The sequence below is a fragment of the Saccopteryx leptura genome, chromosome 1 (genome assembly GCF_036850995.1).
Source record: "Saccopteryx leptura isolate mSacLep1 chromosome 1, mSacLep1_pri_phased_curated, whole genome shotgun sequence".
In the NCBI taxonomy this organism is placed as follows: Eukaryota; Metazoa; Chordata; class Mammalia; order Chiroptera; family Emballonuridae; genus Saccopteryx; species Saccopteryx leptura.
In genome coordinates, this window is record NC_089503.1 from 55647016 (window position 1) to 55664141 (window position 17126).

At 35.1% G+C, this 17126-nt stretch overlaps 2 protein-coding genes across 2 annotated transcripts; one reads left to right on the top strand and one right to left on the bottom strand.

The window, feature by feature from the left end:
* The first annotated feature begins 5395 nt into the window (after window positions 1-5395).
* LOC136388837 (olfactory receptor 52K1-like) lies at window positions 5396-6340 on the top strand. Its single transcript, XM_066360644.1, has one exon. The coding sequence runs from the start codon at window positions 5396-5398 to the stop codon at window positions 6338-6340; it is 945 nt and encodes a 314-aa protein (XP_066216741.1).
* A 6605-nt stretch (window positions 6341-12945) lies between these two features.
* LOC136388032 (olfactory receptor 52A1-like) lies at window positions 12946-13893 on the bottom strand. The gene has a single exon (XM_066360086.1). It carries the CDS (start codon window positions 13891-13893, stop codon window positions 12946-12948), a length of 948 nt encoding a protein of 315 aa, XP_066216183.1.
* Between the last annotated feature and the right edge of the window lie 3233 nt (window positions 13894-17126).

The following is a 17126-nucleotide window of genomic DNA, read 5'->3' on the forward strand; positions in this document are numbered from 1 at the left end:
TTTTCTCCCTCAAGAGCAGGATAGATGGCCATTTCACCTAATTCATAGAAACAAACACAGAAAGACAGCCAAATGAGGAGATAAAGAAATATGTTCCAAATAAAAAGCTAAGACAAACCCCCCAAAAAAGAACTAAAACAGAGACAAGCAATCTATCAAAGAGTTCAAAACACTGGTTATAAGGATGCTCGCTTTGTTGAAGTGAGAACTTCCACAAAGAGATAGAAAACATAAAAAAAAAGAGATAGAAAATATAAAAAAGAATCAGTCAGAAATAAATACAAATTGGAGCCTGACCTGCGCTGACACAGTGGGTAGAGTCAACATGGAACACTGAGGTCGCTGGTTTGAAACCCTGGGTTTGCTCAATCAAGACACATAGGAGAAGCAACTACTTACAAGCTGATGCTTCCCCACTCCTCTCCCTCTGCTCTCTCTCAAATGAATAAATAAAATCTTGGGGGAAAAAAGAAAGAAAGAAAAGTGGAAAAGAAAGGCTCCAAGGAACTCTTACCTACTATAAATACTTTCACTTCCTCAGACTGAAGATAAAAAGGACAAAAAAACAAAACTGCAAAGAAAACAGAAATTTGACTTAATAGGTTAAGTGTTTACTACAATAGAGGAACTTGGAGGATATGTCCAGAATTTAGTAATTGAAGTTAACCTCACCAATATGGGAATAAGTCACAATTACCTGTCACCAGATAGGATCAATGAGAAGAACACAGTGTCATTTCTGGGATAATTCTGCCACCTATGCATAACCTGAATCTAATGAAATATTGGACAAACCCAAATCAAAGAAAATTCTGCAAAATAACAGGCCTCATCTCCTTAAAATGTCAAAGGTAATAGGACAAAGAAAGACTATGACTGATCCAGGTGAAAGAAGGCTGAAGAGACATGACAACTGAGATGCAACAGGTGATCTTGGATTGGATCCTGGACCTGAAATAATTCTTACTACATAGGACAGGTAGGACATATTCACTACATACTTACAGGTACATTTGAATAAAAGAAAAATCATGTGGCTGCAATGTGAAAAATAGACTGAGATAAAGAATGAAAGGAATGAATGCAAAAGACACTTTAGGAGTTAAAAAAGATTTCTAGGACAATATGATAATAATTTGATTCCGGTTGTGGTCATAATGGAAAGAATTAAATCCATCTGAGTATTACATATATACTTTAGGCTGCAGGATACAGCTAACTGAAGACTTCAACAAGTTCACAAATGTATGGCTGCTGCTTACCTTTGCAGTATTGTTAGGCCTAGTCTAGAGTGGATGGTTGATAAACAAAGAACCTGTATGTTTTGTGTGTGTGATGCATTTATTTATATAAAATATTTGAAGACCTACAGTTTGCCAGGTCCTGGGGAAATAACAATGAACAAATAGAGTCCCAATCAGTATATTTAAGGTGTTTACATTCTACCACTTTCTCCAAAAAAAATTCTTTAAAAATTTCTCAACAGCTTTTCCTTTTTGTTTACATTTTCTCTGAAGTTGAGCTTCTGACTCTTGCCAAGAGTCTCCAAGAGTCTTCTTGAAACTTACATCTCTCTAAAACTTGGTAATTGTGCAATATTTTTTCTAAAACTCCTCTACTGCTTCACATGTAATATCATCTCTCTATGTTACTTTTAAAGAACTTATTTTCCAAACTACAGCCTAATTTTGTCAAATAAAATTTGCTTAGTGCATGCATTTTTTTTTTCTAGCTTTATGTGGGTCCTAATTATATCTAGGAAATCAAGGCTCTGACTTTCAGTTTACATTTTGCTTATAGAGCTCCCAAGGTCACGGGAAATTAAAATGTTTTAAACTATTTTTTGGAAGCAATCTATAGCAATTTGTATGTAATTATGGCTGCAAACAGCTCTGCTTTCTTTTTCTCCAACTATTCTTTCATTTCATTCTAAATTATTCCCTAGTCCTTATTCTTCTCCTTATAGTTCCTAAACCATACACTTCACCTCCCTCAACACACCAACAGTTAGTTGTACAATGCCCTTAAACATCTGCTTTTTAAAAATTTTAATTAAATTTATTGGGGTAACACTGGTTAATAACATTTTATAAATTTCAGATATGCAACTTTATAATACAGTATATCTGTATGCTTCATTGTATTTTCACCACCCAAAGTCTACTCTCCTTCTGTCCCTTTAACCATATGTGCTATCCTCAATGACTGGCTCTAGGCTTTATTATCAAGAGTATCCAAGCTAAGGAAAGCACTTTGCCTAACAAAGAGGCCACTAGAGACACCGGATGACGGAGGGAGGAGAGGGTAGGACAAACTAGCATAAATCTGCCTTCAGCTCAAATACTCCATCTTATTCTGGACATCTACCAATTTTTTCCATACCTCAAGTAGACAGTTTCTATGCTGTTCCAGTCCCACTGTGACCAGAGTTACAACCATCTACAGGTACTGTTCTAAGAAAAGAGAATAAAAGAGGGAGGGAAAGAGTAGAAAATCCAGTGATGCAAAGTTATATAGAAAAAAAGAGATTCCTAAATATCAATCACCAACCCTTGTAAGGACATGGTTGGGATCGGCAATTTTTAGAATGCCCAGTGACATTCTTTAAGAAATAATGAGTATCCTTTTTAATTTTTATACCTAAATTGATAGTCTCTTTACTTATAATTAATGTCAAAATAGTTGTTGCTGGAAATTATTTCTGGTAGCTCAGACAAAAATTTACCATACTACTTAATGCTCTAATAATATCCTAATATCACTACTGCATGGAGAATTTTTATCTGCAGTATTCCTGACAGATGGTCATTCAATTTCTACATGCTAACAAGCTTCTGATTTCACAGGGCTATCTTTTCTGTTTGAGTTTGTGATAGGGTTTCTTTCCCCAATTGAATTAAAATGTAACTTTTAAATTTTTTGAGCATGTTTTATTTGGCCAGGTATTTACCTCTGGTGACACTAAATATTTTTTCACTCAAGCATATAATGAACCTAAAACTATTTGAATGACCAAGGCCATCAAATCCTCCTGCTTACAGTGTCAATTCAAGACTATTAGTTATCCTAGTTACAGTTCTTTCAGAGAAACAAAAAGAAAAACATTAAATATTATGTTTAAACTTTGTACTTCATTTTTAAAAAATTGAATTTTGCTTGACCAGGTGGCAGCACAGTGAATAGAGTGTTGAACTGGGACGCAGAGGACCCAGGTTCAAAACCCTGAGTTCGCCAGCTTGAGTGCGAGTTCATCTGGTTTGAGTAAGGTTCACCAACTTGAGCCCAGGGTCACTGGCTTGAGCAAGGGGTCTGATGTAGCCACTCAATCAAGGCACATATGAGAAAGCAATCAATGAACAAGTAAGATGCCACAATGAAGAATTGATGCTTCTCATCTCTCTCTTTTTCTGTCTGTCTCTCCTTATCTGTCCCTCTCTCTGTCTCTGTCACACAAAAAAATTAATTTTTAGAGCACCAAAACATTTGAATTATACCAGGAATATTGCATGTTTTATACAATGTTGGAGTTTAATAGTAGATTTAATCCTCTTTATAATTTTGCAAAGTAAGCCTTATCCCACTTTTGAGATAAGCAATGATATTCAAAGCCTTTAACCACTTGGTCAAGGTCAAATCACATAAAATAATTGACAGGGCTCATATTGTATCTCAGACATGTATTACTTTAAAGATTTTACTATTTTTACTATACCTAGTTAACTTTCAAGAGACCTATCATTTAGTTGTGCTTTTACAAAATGCAGTTGATACATGAAATACTTAGATCTGAACAGCTCAACTTTATGATGTATAAATGTGGTATTTTAGCAGACATGCCACTCAATTTTGAGTGCTTGAATATTGAGAGTAAGTTAATTAGAAAGAAAACCAAGTAATCTAAGTTTATTAACAACTAAAACAAAAGGACATAATATTAATATTACTATACTTTTAAAATTTTTTCTTATCTATTCATTTTAGAGAGGAGGGAGGGGGCAAAGAAGCAGGAAGCATCAACTCCTATATGTACCTTGACGAGGCAAGCCCAGGATTTCGAACAGGTGACCTCAGCAATCTAGGTCAATGCTCTATCCACTGTGCCACCACAGGTCAGACCAATGTACTTTTGTTTTCAAAGCAAATTTGTATTGCATTTTTTATTCCAATTTCAGTTTTAGTTTTGCTTATGGACACAGAAAAATTAAAATGTTTTAAACTATTTAAATTATTAAAGTAAGTTATAACAATTTGTATAACTATAGCTGCAAATAATTCTGCAACATTTTTTAGAATAAACTTATAAAAGTTTATTTTAAACTTTTATTAAGTATTCTTTTTCCATGTAATTCTTTTCAATATTATATAGTTGAAATATTTCTAACAAAATCTGGAGACTAAACTTTAATAGTGAAATTTAATCTCAATCATATTATTAATAAAAAAGCCATGTATCTATACCTTATTTTTGTATTTATTATATACTTGTTTGTTTTTTTACTTTTAAACTATTCATTAAGTATACTCTTTAATCTATAAGTTATCTAATAATTTGTAAATATATAAATATGCATTTCTATTCAAAAAGTTACATAGTTAAAAATGTTCAGCAAGTACAATAGTCTTATTTCTATGTAAGTATGTGTTACAATTAACCACCAAATTATACTGCCCCATATACAGAACCACAAAATTCAGATATATATGCCACCGCATTAATTTACCTTTATTTTTACACACTCTGTAATCATGCTTTAACATTAGAATGTTGGAACTTGAATACTAAATTATTATCTATTAAGGCATTTTTTGTATTCCACTTTTGTTACCTAAGATATCTGTTATTACTCCAAAACACTATTATACTTCTCAGATATAAGATTAGCAGATTTCCTAGATTCCTTGTAAAAATCAACAAATATTTCGGAGAACAATCCCAAAACATCAAGGCCAATCTCAACGGCTGAGGACTCTGGGATGATAAAATTCAACTTCCGCATCTTGAGTGAAAACTATGATTTATAGTTTCTGTCATAATATTGATAATGTTGGGTCTCTTGCCAGTTCCTACTATTTGAAAAAAAATCTTACAGGATTTCACACATGGAATAGTAAACAAGATTAGAACAATAGAGCAATCTAAATGGAATTCATATGTTTTTATCATATTATAAAATTTATCTCTGAGATTATTTCTTCATCTTGCAGAGAAAGTAGTGTAGGATCATCTTCCTCCTCACTCCAAGTAGCTGAAGTATTTATTTGACCATTCATTGACATAATATAATTATGATTATCACCATTATGTGCTATAATACCCAGAATCTTAAATGGAAATAATGCAGTGATTTCAAAATGTCCTTTGTTTCTTTCTTCCCAGGAGGAGCTCAGGTTAGGGATGTCCTCCTGTAACTACTCCATTTCTCAGTCCCTGATATTTGTCCTGGCTGGAATTCCTGGCCTGGAATCTTCCCATGGCTGGTTCTCTGTGCCTTTTTTCTTGATCTTTGTCATTACAGTCATTGGTAATGCCACCATCTTATGCATCATCCAGGCGGAAAAGAGTCTCCATGAGCCCATGTTTCTTCTTCTGGCTATGCTATCAGTTGTTGACCTGTCCCTGGTCAGTGTCACTGTGCCCCGCATGCTGGCTATCTTCTGGATGAATGCCAAGGAAATCAGCTTCAATGCTTGCCTCACACAGATGTTTTTTATCCCTTTATTTTATGTCATGGAGTCTGGGATCCTCCTGGCCATGGCTTTTGACAGATTTGTGGCTATCTGGCACCCTCTGAGATATACAACCATCCTTGCTGATAACATGCTTGTGAAGATGGCAATGGCTGTCCTTGCAAGGGCAGTGGTAGTGCTGATCCCAGCACCCATCCTAGCAAAAAGACTGGAAAACTTTCAAACCAACATCATCGCTTACTCCTACTGTGCCTACATGGCTGTGGTGCAGATAGCCTGTGGAGACATCTCTGACCACATTGTCTATGGCCTCATGGTTATCGTCACATCTGTGGGATATGATTTGTGTTTTATCATTCTGTCATATGGGCTGATCCTTCATGCTGTTTTTCAAATACCCTCTTGGGAGGCAAGGGGCAAAGCTCTCAGCACGTGTGGCTCTCATCTTTGTATTATTGCTTTATTTTATTCTCCTGTTGTCTTTTCTGTCCTGGCCCAGATTTTAGGCTATCATATGGCTCCTTATTTACAAATCATCATGGACAATCTCTACTTCCTGGTGCCTCCCATGATCAACCCCTTGATATATGGGGCCCGGACCAAGCAAATGCGAGAATGGGTGCTGCAGACCCTGCACTGTCATAGAGACTGAGATTGAAACCTGAGATAGACAGGAGACATGAGATATGGAGCTGGAAATCATGTTAGGTTGGAGGTAGAGATAATTCTTGCCAGATTTGGGGCTTCACAGGGAAAGAAATAACCAAGACAAAAGGAAGACTTAGTCATCGTGGGAATGTGACATGTTCTTTCCATCGGAATGTAGTTGTTATGAAACCCTCATGACCAGAATGCTCCCCTAATTCTTATCCAAGTAACAACATAAGAGAAAATTCTGTTGTTAATTTTATTGTTTATCTAATTACATTACATAATGTAACTTGGAAGCACATTATTTCAAGTGAGGTAACAATGAATTAGGCATATATTATCAAGATCTATGGGCAAAAATAATTATGCTAAGATTTTATTTTGATTTAATGATTTTTCTTTCACAGATATGCTTTAGATATTTCAACAACACAGAATTATATATCATGGAATGTCGTCCTAATGGAAATAAATAAGTATAAATGTCTATGATCATGTCAATGAGTAAAGATATCTCTTTATTGGTCTGAAGAGTTTTAGTAGAGTCTTTATTTTAGAAATATGGAACCAATATACAGTAATTGTACTTGATAAAAAGCATGTGGGGGGAACCCTAAGAAGCTATTTTTTTCTCCAGTTTCACTTTCTCCATTCCACTTACATAAGTTTATTTTCACAAATTAAAGACTTTTTTTCATATGCAACCCTCCAATCATTTATTTTGTTTATAAGCATCTCTCTCCCTCTCTCTCTAACATGCTATTTTCTCCTGTTTATACACATTCATACATCTCACCTGAAATATGCTTACATTTACAAGAATCTCTGCATGTATGTATACATATCAATTATTTTAATAAATTGCAAAACCACTATTACCCTCTTCACAGTTTGCTGCACCAGTTTTTAATACATATGAATTGCTCAGATAAATTAATATTTCCGCTCAATCACAACAACTGTTATCACTTTAAATGCTCGAAATTAGTAATACTTCCTTGTTACCTCCCTAACCTTCTCCTCTATAATTCAATTCTATGTTACATCATTTAATATTGTCCATTTCCTTATCCTTTCTCAATCATAACACACATATCAGGAAGATAAGTCCTCGTTACTTTATCTTTTTCTACATAAAATTAATTTTTGTTTGTTTAATAAATTTACTATTTGTTTTTGTAGTATCTAGAATTTTTATAGTGTATAATATGAGTTTAATAAACATGTTGAATAGGTCAAGTCTTATTTCAAATAATATTTCTGATGAAGAAACACAAACATAAAAGAATGCATAGTTACATATTTAGCTTAGTGCTAAAAATAAAAGAAAGGAAGGAAAGATGAGAGGCAGGAAAGAAAGTAAAAAAAAAAGATAGAAAGAGGGAAAAAAGAAGAGGAGAGTGAAAGAGGGAGAGAGAGAGGGAAGAAAGAAGCATTTTGTTTGCCTGGCCAACATTCTTCTCCATTGAGGATCCTTTCATAGTGAAATCTCTTCTACTTCACTTCTGATTGTTATGTAGGACATTTTCTTTCACCTTTACTCGTCCGGTATGTTTCCGCAAGTATAATTTTCCTTCCCAGTTATTATGATTATCTTTTGCTACATTAAAAACAAACCAAAATTTACAGTTTGGGGTTGACGGGGCTCAATTTAGTCTTCTCACTTTGTCTTCACATGATTGCATGACAAAAAGAAGCTGTGACTAGATTCTCAGAAGGTTCATAAGGATGGACAGCATTCAATATGACTTGGTTTGCTGACAAGGCTGGTGCTTCTGTACTCCTCTCAAGGGCCCTTTTGCTACAAAATTTACCTAGGTTTCTTACCTAGTGTTTCAGGGCTTCAGAAGATGAAAAGCAGAAAAGATTAAGTAGATATGGTCTTTACCCAAGACTTACACTGTATCACTTCTGTAAAGCAGTAATAGGATTTGACCAAATTCAAGAGGTGAGGAAGTAGACTCTGACAGAAGAAAATGAAGTTTAGAAAATATTGTTATAGCCATCTTTAACAAATCTAGTCAGGCATAGTTCCTCTCCTATGCAACATATACTCACACCTTCTCCAAATTTCTAGGCCTCATTCAATTATGGCATCCCAGAATTTCATCATCTAAATCACATCCATGTGTAGGTGAAGCTTCATGAGCATGGTTTTTTGGATAAAGTTCTTAGAATATTGATTCCCTTTGTCTAAACATGTATTAACTGAAGGGATAAATCATTTTCCTCTCACATTGCCAACAGCAATATTATAACTGCAAAATCACTTCCAATCCAAAGAGGGTGAAAAATGGGACATGCAGTTACTGGATCACAGCATACTGAATTTAAGGAACATATTGCAGCTTCTTAATTTGGGGTCCTATCCTGTTCTATGAGAATAATTCTCTTTCTCTCTATGGTTCTTGGTTTTGTCCTCTAGGATCAAAGTTCTATACTTTGAGTCATCATTCATTTTCTTAAAAAAATGGTTCATGTGGCCCTGGTCAGCTGGCTCAGTGGTAGAGCATTAACCGGGTATATGGATGTCCCAGGTTCAATTCCCAGTCAGGGCACACAGGAGAAGTGACCACATGCTTCTCCGCCCTTCCCTTTTCTCCTCCTCCTCCTCCTCCTCCCCTTCCCTCTCCCCGTCCCCCTCTCCCTCCTCCTCCTCACCCTCTCCTCCTCCTCCTCCTCCTTCTTCTTCTTCTTCTTCTTCTTCTTCTTCTTCTTCTTCTTCTTCTTCTTCTTCTTCTTCTTCTTCTTCTCTATCTCTCTCTCTTTCTCTCTTTTACCTTCCCACAGCCATGGCTTTATTGGTTTGAGTGTGTTGGCCCCAGGCACTGAGGATAGCTCAGTAGAGCCTCTGCCTCAGGCACTAAAAATAGCTCAGTTGTGAGCATCATCTCAGATAGACAAAGAATCGACCCCAGACAGAGGTTGCTAAGTGAATCCTGGTCAAGGTGCATGCAAGAGTTGGCCTCACTATCTCCCTTCTTCTTATCTAAAAAAATAAAATTAAATTAAAATAAAAGTCTCATGTTTCACTTTATCTTTCTAAGCCTATAGATTGGATATTCCAACGATTCTTTTCATTTTCAGCTGTCACTGTTCTTTTCCATCTAACCTGGAAGTTCTTCTGAATAATAAGAAATCTTAAAAATGCATACTTCCCCCACACCTGGAGGCCAGCTCTTACATTAAAAATCTATGATGTCTAAAGAAAAAGTAAATGAGAAACAGTATTGTGTTCAAACTGAGAAATACCTGAAGACTTCTCTGAGTCCTATTTAAAAGGTTTTTAAAATTAAATTTATTGGGTTAATATTGGTTAATAACATCTCATAGTTTTTAAGTATATACTTGTATGATACATAATCTGCATATTGCATTGTGTGCCTATCACATTTCTTTAACTCATCTTTTTTATGCATATTTTATCATTTTGGTACTTTAAGCATTTTCTGGGAATTTCATTTATCAAATCCATAAGTTCATTAGGTGTATATTTTTTATTTTTTACTTGAAAAACAGATGACATTTTTGTCAGTTGTTCCATTATCACAAAGCACAAATCCTTTTATTCTCTGGTACATGATAACAATTTAGTCCATCTGTTTAAAGCCTTAATTAACATTGGTACCCTTTAAGCTTTGTTCATCCACTCTCAAAGACAATGTTGCAGGCTTTAGGTTTTTGTTAATGCAGAGTTCAACTCTTGATAGCATTTTCATTGTTACATTTACAATGAAATATTTCATTAACATTTGTTAATGTATTACATTTAACTACCGTTATGTAATACAACACTCCAACACTTAATGGCTTTAGGCAATATTTTATAATTATTTTTACTCAAGATTTTGTTGATTGCTAGGACTCATCTGTGAAATTTTGACTGGGAGAACCTCAAGCTGTTGCAGATGGTATTTGGAACAGGAATCCGGGTCTGGATACAAGGCATCTTTTTCACTCACATATCAGGCACCTCAGTCAAGCTCCATATTGACTCTTGTTCCATCAGAGGAAACCCCACGGGCTTCTTACATGATGCCATAAAAATAATAAATGGCACAATGTCAGTTAAAGACTCTGCCAAGAACTGGCACAGGTTGACTTCTGTTACAGCAGTTGCAGGGTCTTAAACTTATTGAAAGATACAAAGAAGAGTTTATTCTTTTCTTTTTATAATTGATTTTAGAGAGAGAGGAGGGGAGTAAATAGAGAAAAAAGCATCAATTTGCTGTTCCACTTATTTTTGCATTCATTGGTTGATTCTTATATGTGCCCTTACTGGGATTGAACCTGCAACCTTGGTATATTGTAACCAACTGAGCTACCCAGCCAGGGACGAAGAGTTCATTCTTCATGAAGATGTGGCAAGATCCCATATACATGGTACAGTTACAGCCATACTTAGAAAGTACAATTTGCCACACTTAGCTTTCCTTCCACTTATATCAAAAATGATTTTTCATTTTCTACCTCCTTTCTAGGTTCTGTATTATGTTCTGAAAAAATCTTTATCATTCAGTGATTATTTTCCAGTGCTCCCTACATCAGCTCTTGTATATGTATGTGGACTTCTCTCAGTTTTGTCAGTTTGGTTTTTTCTTAGAAATTCCAAGGTAGGCAAAACACCATTGCTTATGTATACAGAAATTTATAGGGATTCATAGAGCCAAGACACATCTCTTTCTTTCTAAGATAATATGCCTTTTTCTACATGACAACCATTTGCTCCTATAATTTAAGAGTTTAGCTTGTTTTCTGGCCCTTGCTCCACTGTGAGTTACTATTCCAGAAAAAATAGATAGTTGGGCACAGTATAAAGTGGTAACTCATATAAAAGAAAGAAATATTTAAATATTTTCTCTAAATAAATATCCCAACACCATTTATTTATTAGTTCACTTTCCACCTGCTGAAAATAATTATAGTCACAGTTGGCATCTACCAATAATAATGTTCTTCAAAATATGACATCTTTTCATTCTATATGTTATGAATGGATAGCGTTTTTATTTTGAGTTCACGCAAATAAATTTATTACTGACCATTGTTTCTGATACTCTGACTGATATTTATAGCTGTTATGATATTCTTGTAACCCAATCGGCTATATGAAGAAGGCCATCCTTACAGAAGATTATTCACTCACTATTTGAAAACCTCTATTGATAAGAGAGCATTTTAGTAACACAAATTTGTTTTTATTTGTGGACAGTGTGATTCTATAAATTTCTTAACAATAGTGAGCTAAAATTTAAGTTTTTATCATCAACTCCTGAAAAAAAAATTTGGTAGGCACAAAAAGATATTTTATACAGGACAGTATTCCTATAATTGAAGAACCAGTCACCAGATCCTTCAAATTCTATTTTAATAATGGTAAGAATTCTAAATTGTTTAATAATCTTAGTCAATTTCTCAGGAAAAAAAAGAAAAATATGTTTAGTTTGTAGATGACTCACAGTTTTCCACCCAATAAAGAAGAAACAAGGGTACTTTTTAGCACCAGTTATGTACAAAGCTATATGATGCTATCAATTTTTATATCAGGATTACAGAAAACAATAAAAGAAGAAAGGGAAAGATGGAGGATGAGAGAAATTTATGATATACATAGTATATATATATATTTTACCCAAGTTTATTGTATATTCTCAGTGCTTGTGTTTGAGGAATATAGATTACTAGAAAGCCCGGCGGTCATACGAAATGACCGCTGTTCTAGATATTATAAATTGTAATTAAAAGGATTTGTGCAAAGGTGTCTGATAATTCAAACTGAATTACCCAGGGCAGGCGGCGAGGACGCCCCTTTGCTTACTGCCCCACGGGGTTTCCCCCTTCTACTTGCTTAATTGCTTAGAGTGCAATGAAGGAAACCACTGGCGGTACATTTCTTAAGAGCCACCGCTAGCTCAATAAATAAAGGTGATTTAAATAATAAAATGTTAATTCACATGTCAAAGATCTCTTTGTACACAACATTTCTTGTGTAGATCTTTCCATCATTTTTAAGCTCGCCTTGCAGAGGACCATCAATTATTTTTAATTTTATGTCCATTCTTTCACGAACTCTTGAACAGGCAACATAAAGTTGTCCGTGTCCAAATGCAGGCTCAGGTAAAAAAAATGCCAACACGCTTAAGCGTTTGGCCCTGAGACTTATTGATGGTCGTAGCAAAGGCAAGTTTTACAGGAAATTGTTTACGTCTCAATTGAAATGGCAACCCTGTTTGAGATGGAGCCAAATCAATTCTTGGAATGACATGTATTTCACCTTTAGAGGAGCCAAAGACTTAGCTATTATGACATTATTTTTCAATTGGAGAACCTCTAAAGAAATTATGTTAAGACGTAGTTTTTATGTAAAACAGATGATTGCCAGTGCAAACAAATGTTCACCTTCTCCCTGACCCCCTCAATTTGCGTTGAGCCGTGGCAACTTCACCCCTTTGGCTAGTTATGCAAGCAACCAATAAGCTATCGGCAACAAACAGACACTTAAGCCGCATATAATAAAGATTTAGGGGAGATCAATATAATGTAAAAACCTTACCAAGATAGACATAGTGCATCTTAGACAGATATGCCATATTATATATTTTTGGATCAATGCTGAGTGTCAGACTTCAGAACACAAATCTTTTTGATCTTCCTGCGGATCTCTTTAGTCTTCACACCATAGACAATGGGGTTAAGGGCAGGGGGCACAAGAAGATAGATGGTAGACAATAAGATATGGACATAGGGTGACACATGTCCAAAACGGTGGCTGAGAAAGGAAAAAAAGGCAAGGATATAAAACTCCAGGAAGACAACAATATGGGCAATACACGTATTGAATGCTTTAAGTCGTGCCTCTTTCTGGGGAAGACGAAAAACAGCCTGAAATATTAGAATGTAGGAGATGAAGATAAAGATCATGTCAAAACCCAAAATTGCAAAAGCTACAAAGAGCCCATAGGATTTGTTAATGTGGACATCTTCTGCAGCCAGCTTGACCACAGCCATGTGCTCACAGTAGGAATGGACAATAACCACAGACTGAAAAAGTTGCAATTGTTTAAGTAGAATAGGTAAAATTCCAACAAGCACCGTTGTCCGGATTGCCACTATTAGTACCGTCTGAACTAGAAAAAAAGGTGTGAGGATGGATGTGTACCTCAAAGGATCACAGATGGCAACATAGCGGTCAAAGGCCATGGCCAACAGGATGCCAGATTCCATACCCTGCAAGGCATGAATGAAGAAGAGCTGTGTGAGGCAAGCATCAAAAGCCATGGAACAGGAGCCAAACCAGAAGATGGCCAACATCTTTGGAGCAATGGCTGCACAGAGAGCTAGGTCAGTGGCTGCCAGCACTGCCAGAAAAATGTACATGGGTTGGTGAAGGCTGCGTTCTGTAGGGATGATGATCAACAAGGAAATGTTCCCCAGCAGAGCCACTAGGCATACACCAAAAAAGGGAAATCCAATCCAAAACTGTACATGCTCTAGTCCAGGGATCCCAATCAGAATCACTGTCTTTGGGTTCAGATATGACATGTTCAATTCCATCAGGTTAGTAAATCTTTTCTTCAACACTGATTCTATTACCTATTCAGAAAAAAAAAATTATGTATGGGAAGGAACAAGAAAATTTTCCTCACCATTTTTCCTACACCATGAAACACATGAAGAAAATGTGGACACATGACCTTGAATATTTGGGTATCAATTTAAGTTAGTATCAGAATAGAATTCTTGGATGGTTTTTTTTTTCCAAAATCAGTGCAGGTGTTTGTGAACAAGGGAGATAAATCCAGTGTTTATCACCTATAAATTGTAGAAGTGGAAATTATTATTCTAACAGCATTGATCTTGCTAGTTTTTGAAGTGTTCGCAGATAGTGTCACAGATAACATTAACTTTTTTATTTATATCTACTTTCTAACTTCACATATATTTAAATCAGGCATAATTTTTCTATGACACCTAAAATTGCTGACTAGATCTCCAATCCCATAGCACTTTCTTTCATTTTGCTGCTAGCAATTGACAGTAAAAATAAATTCTGGTATTTCTTATTATATTGTTTCACTCCATACCCACTCTGAACTTCTGATATTTTAATAATTTTCTAACATTTTTCTTTAGATATCTACTCACTAAATCTTAATATAATTTTATATATGCTTTTTTATCCTTTTTTATTAACCACTCTATAAGTTTCACATCATTCAAAGTCTTCCTTATGATTTTTTCTTAGTCAAAACACATTAAATAAGGAATACCACTATAAATGGGACATCATATATTTTTCTTTGAAGGGAACCTAGAGGAATTACTACTTTAAAACTATAGAAAAAATAGTCTCACAGTCACTAGGAATATATATGTCACGTTGGTATAACTTGAAAGCCCTGATGTAATAAAATACTTTAATAGTTGGTGAAGAGAAGGAGATCTTGTTATTAGAACTTCAGTAGCTACATTCATTAACAGATTATGACCAAGGCAGTGAGGAGATAAAAACTAAACAATTAGAAATTTGGTGAAAAGAAATTCTCTTTGCTGCCCTTATGGAATGAGATTAAGAAGGGGAAATGGAAGTTTTACTAGAAATGACTGTCTTAAGTATGAATATATCTTGTTAATGTGACTAACCAACCAACCAAATAAACAAAACCCAGTTTTTAAAATCATAATATAGGAATTTAGAAATATAACATCATCTGCCTGACTAGGCATGGCACAGCAGATAGAGCATCGAACTGGGATGCAGAGGACCCAGGATCAAGACCCCAAGGTCGCCAGTGTGACTGCGGGTTCATCTGGTTTGAGCAAAGCTAACCAGCTTGGCCCAAGGTCGCTGGCTCAAGCAAGGGATTACTTGGTCTGTTGTAACCCCACGATCAAGCCACATACAAGAAAGCAATCAATGAACAACTAAAGTGCCACAACGAAAAATTGATGCTTCTCATCTCTCTCCCTTCCTGTCTGTCTGTTCCTATCTATCCTTCTTTCTGACTCTCTCTCTGTCTCTGTAAAATGAAAAGAAAATAAAAGAAAAAAGAAATATAAATCATCTAATGCTGGATCTATGCATTTACCTCACATGAAATGTCCAAATTTCTTAAGTTTACCTAACTATAAATGAGGGTATTATTCTCACTTAACTCATTGAGTTTTGGGGAAGGCTAAAGAAGTATATATAGGAAATGCTCAGCACAAACTATGGAGGAAAGAAAGCACTCAATGTTTGGTAGCTAGTGCTTGTCAGAACTTGCAGAGAACTTCTGTGAAGACAGAAACACATTAATACCTTTTTAAAAATCTAAAACACAAACAAAGAAATGAAAAAAATTTCTGAAGAAAAGATGAAAAAATCTATGAAATGATGAGTTTTCAAGGGCAGAATAATCTTCCTCAATTCTATCTATAAGAGTTGACATTCATGTAAACAAATGAAATGTCTTCCCAATGATGTGTAGACCTCAATTAGAGTCAACATATTTCTTTTATTAAAAATGATTTGATCACTTCACCTAAGAAATAATCATATCCTCCTTTAAAGTCTCATTAGGTATATGGAAATCGTGAATAGGAAAATCAGTTTTCTAAAAGTATTTAGATTAAAAATAGCTTCTAAGCATACATTTTATGCAATTCATCATTCTGCCTTCGAAGAGGAAGAAAAGGAATCAAAATATATTTAAAATGGAGGCAAGGTTATGTCTTATAAACAAGAGACAAAAAACAAAATGAGGCTTTAGTGCCTCAGATAAAGAATAGACTGTATTTTAGGGGATAGGATATGAGTTGTAGTTACAGTGGCAGCAAAACCAGATACCAGAATGTTTATAGTAATAGGCTACATCTGTCTTTAGCTTTCTCTACACGTATTTTAGGCTTTCCTGCTCAAAATGGAAACACACACACAAAATGGAAACACACACACACTTTTCAAACCACAAGACTTAGATCTTCTTATTTTCAAGTTATGGTAGAACAATTTTGTAGGCAAAAATTAGAAGAGAAAGCCAAAACCTTTAATTTCATCTTATTCTACCACTGATTAACTGGGATGTATCAGTTCTGAGTTTACTTCACATGTAATTAAGAAGATAATAGTAGGACTATCTTTTGCATCTCTTCTATGTCTAAATTATATGAGTCTAATATATGTCTTATTTTGACAAACTTAAATAAGGAAAACTGGTGACATACCAAAGGAAAGTTTGTTACCAAGAGAGGATCAAGATTATTTGATTTACTATCCTTTCCACTTCTGTTAAAATTTGCTGCAATTAGAAACTCTGAACAATGACCAGGTCTCAATTTATAAAGAAGAAACTCACCCAGAGAAACAAGGTAGCTGGCTAGAATGTAAAATCAGTGAATGGAAGAACCCTTTTCTTCCAGGCTTTGGATTTGGAAGTGTAGTATCTACAAAGTGTCTTTCACCACCTGTTTTTAGCTGTTGCTTTTCTTGGCCTAAGAATCTTATCTGATCCCAGTGCAATTTTCATACCTGGCCCTAGAGAGGTCATTACACTGCTGAAACTCAGACCTTTTTTTCAAGGAGAAAACTATCCCTTGCAAGAGGGCAGGTAGCCAGAAGGCACTGTTACTTCATGAGTAATTTCCAAGAAATAAGAATCAGGAAATCTCAAAGTAGGGGTCACTTTCAGAGCAAGGTGAATCCGAAATCATTTGGAGTGTAGGAAAAGAAAATTTGAGAAATGAAAAGTTTATAGACTGAAATGAAAATAGTGATTTAGTCTACTTTCCGGCTCATGGCTAGAATT

Coding starts and splice junctions, on each gene's coding strand:
- LOC136388837 (XM_066360644.1), top strand. CDS start 5,396: ATGTCCTCCTGTAACTACTCCATTTCTCAGTCCCTGATATTTGTCCTG.
- LOC136388032 (XM_066360086.1), bottom strand. CDS start 13,893: ATGGAATTGAACATGTCATATCTGAACCCAAAGACAGTGATTCTGATT.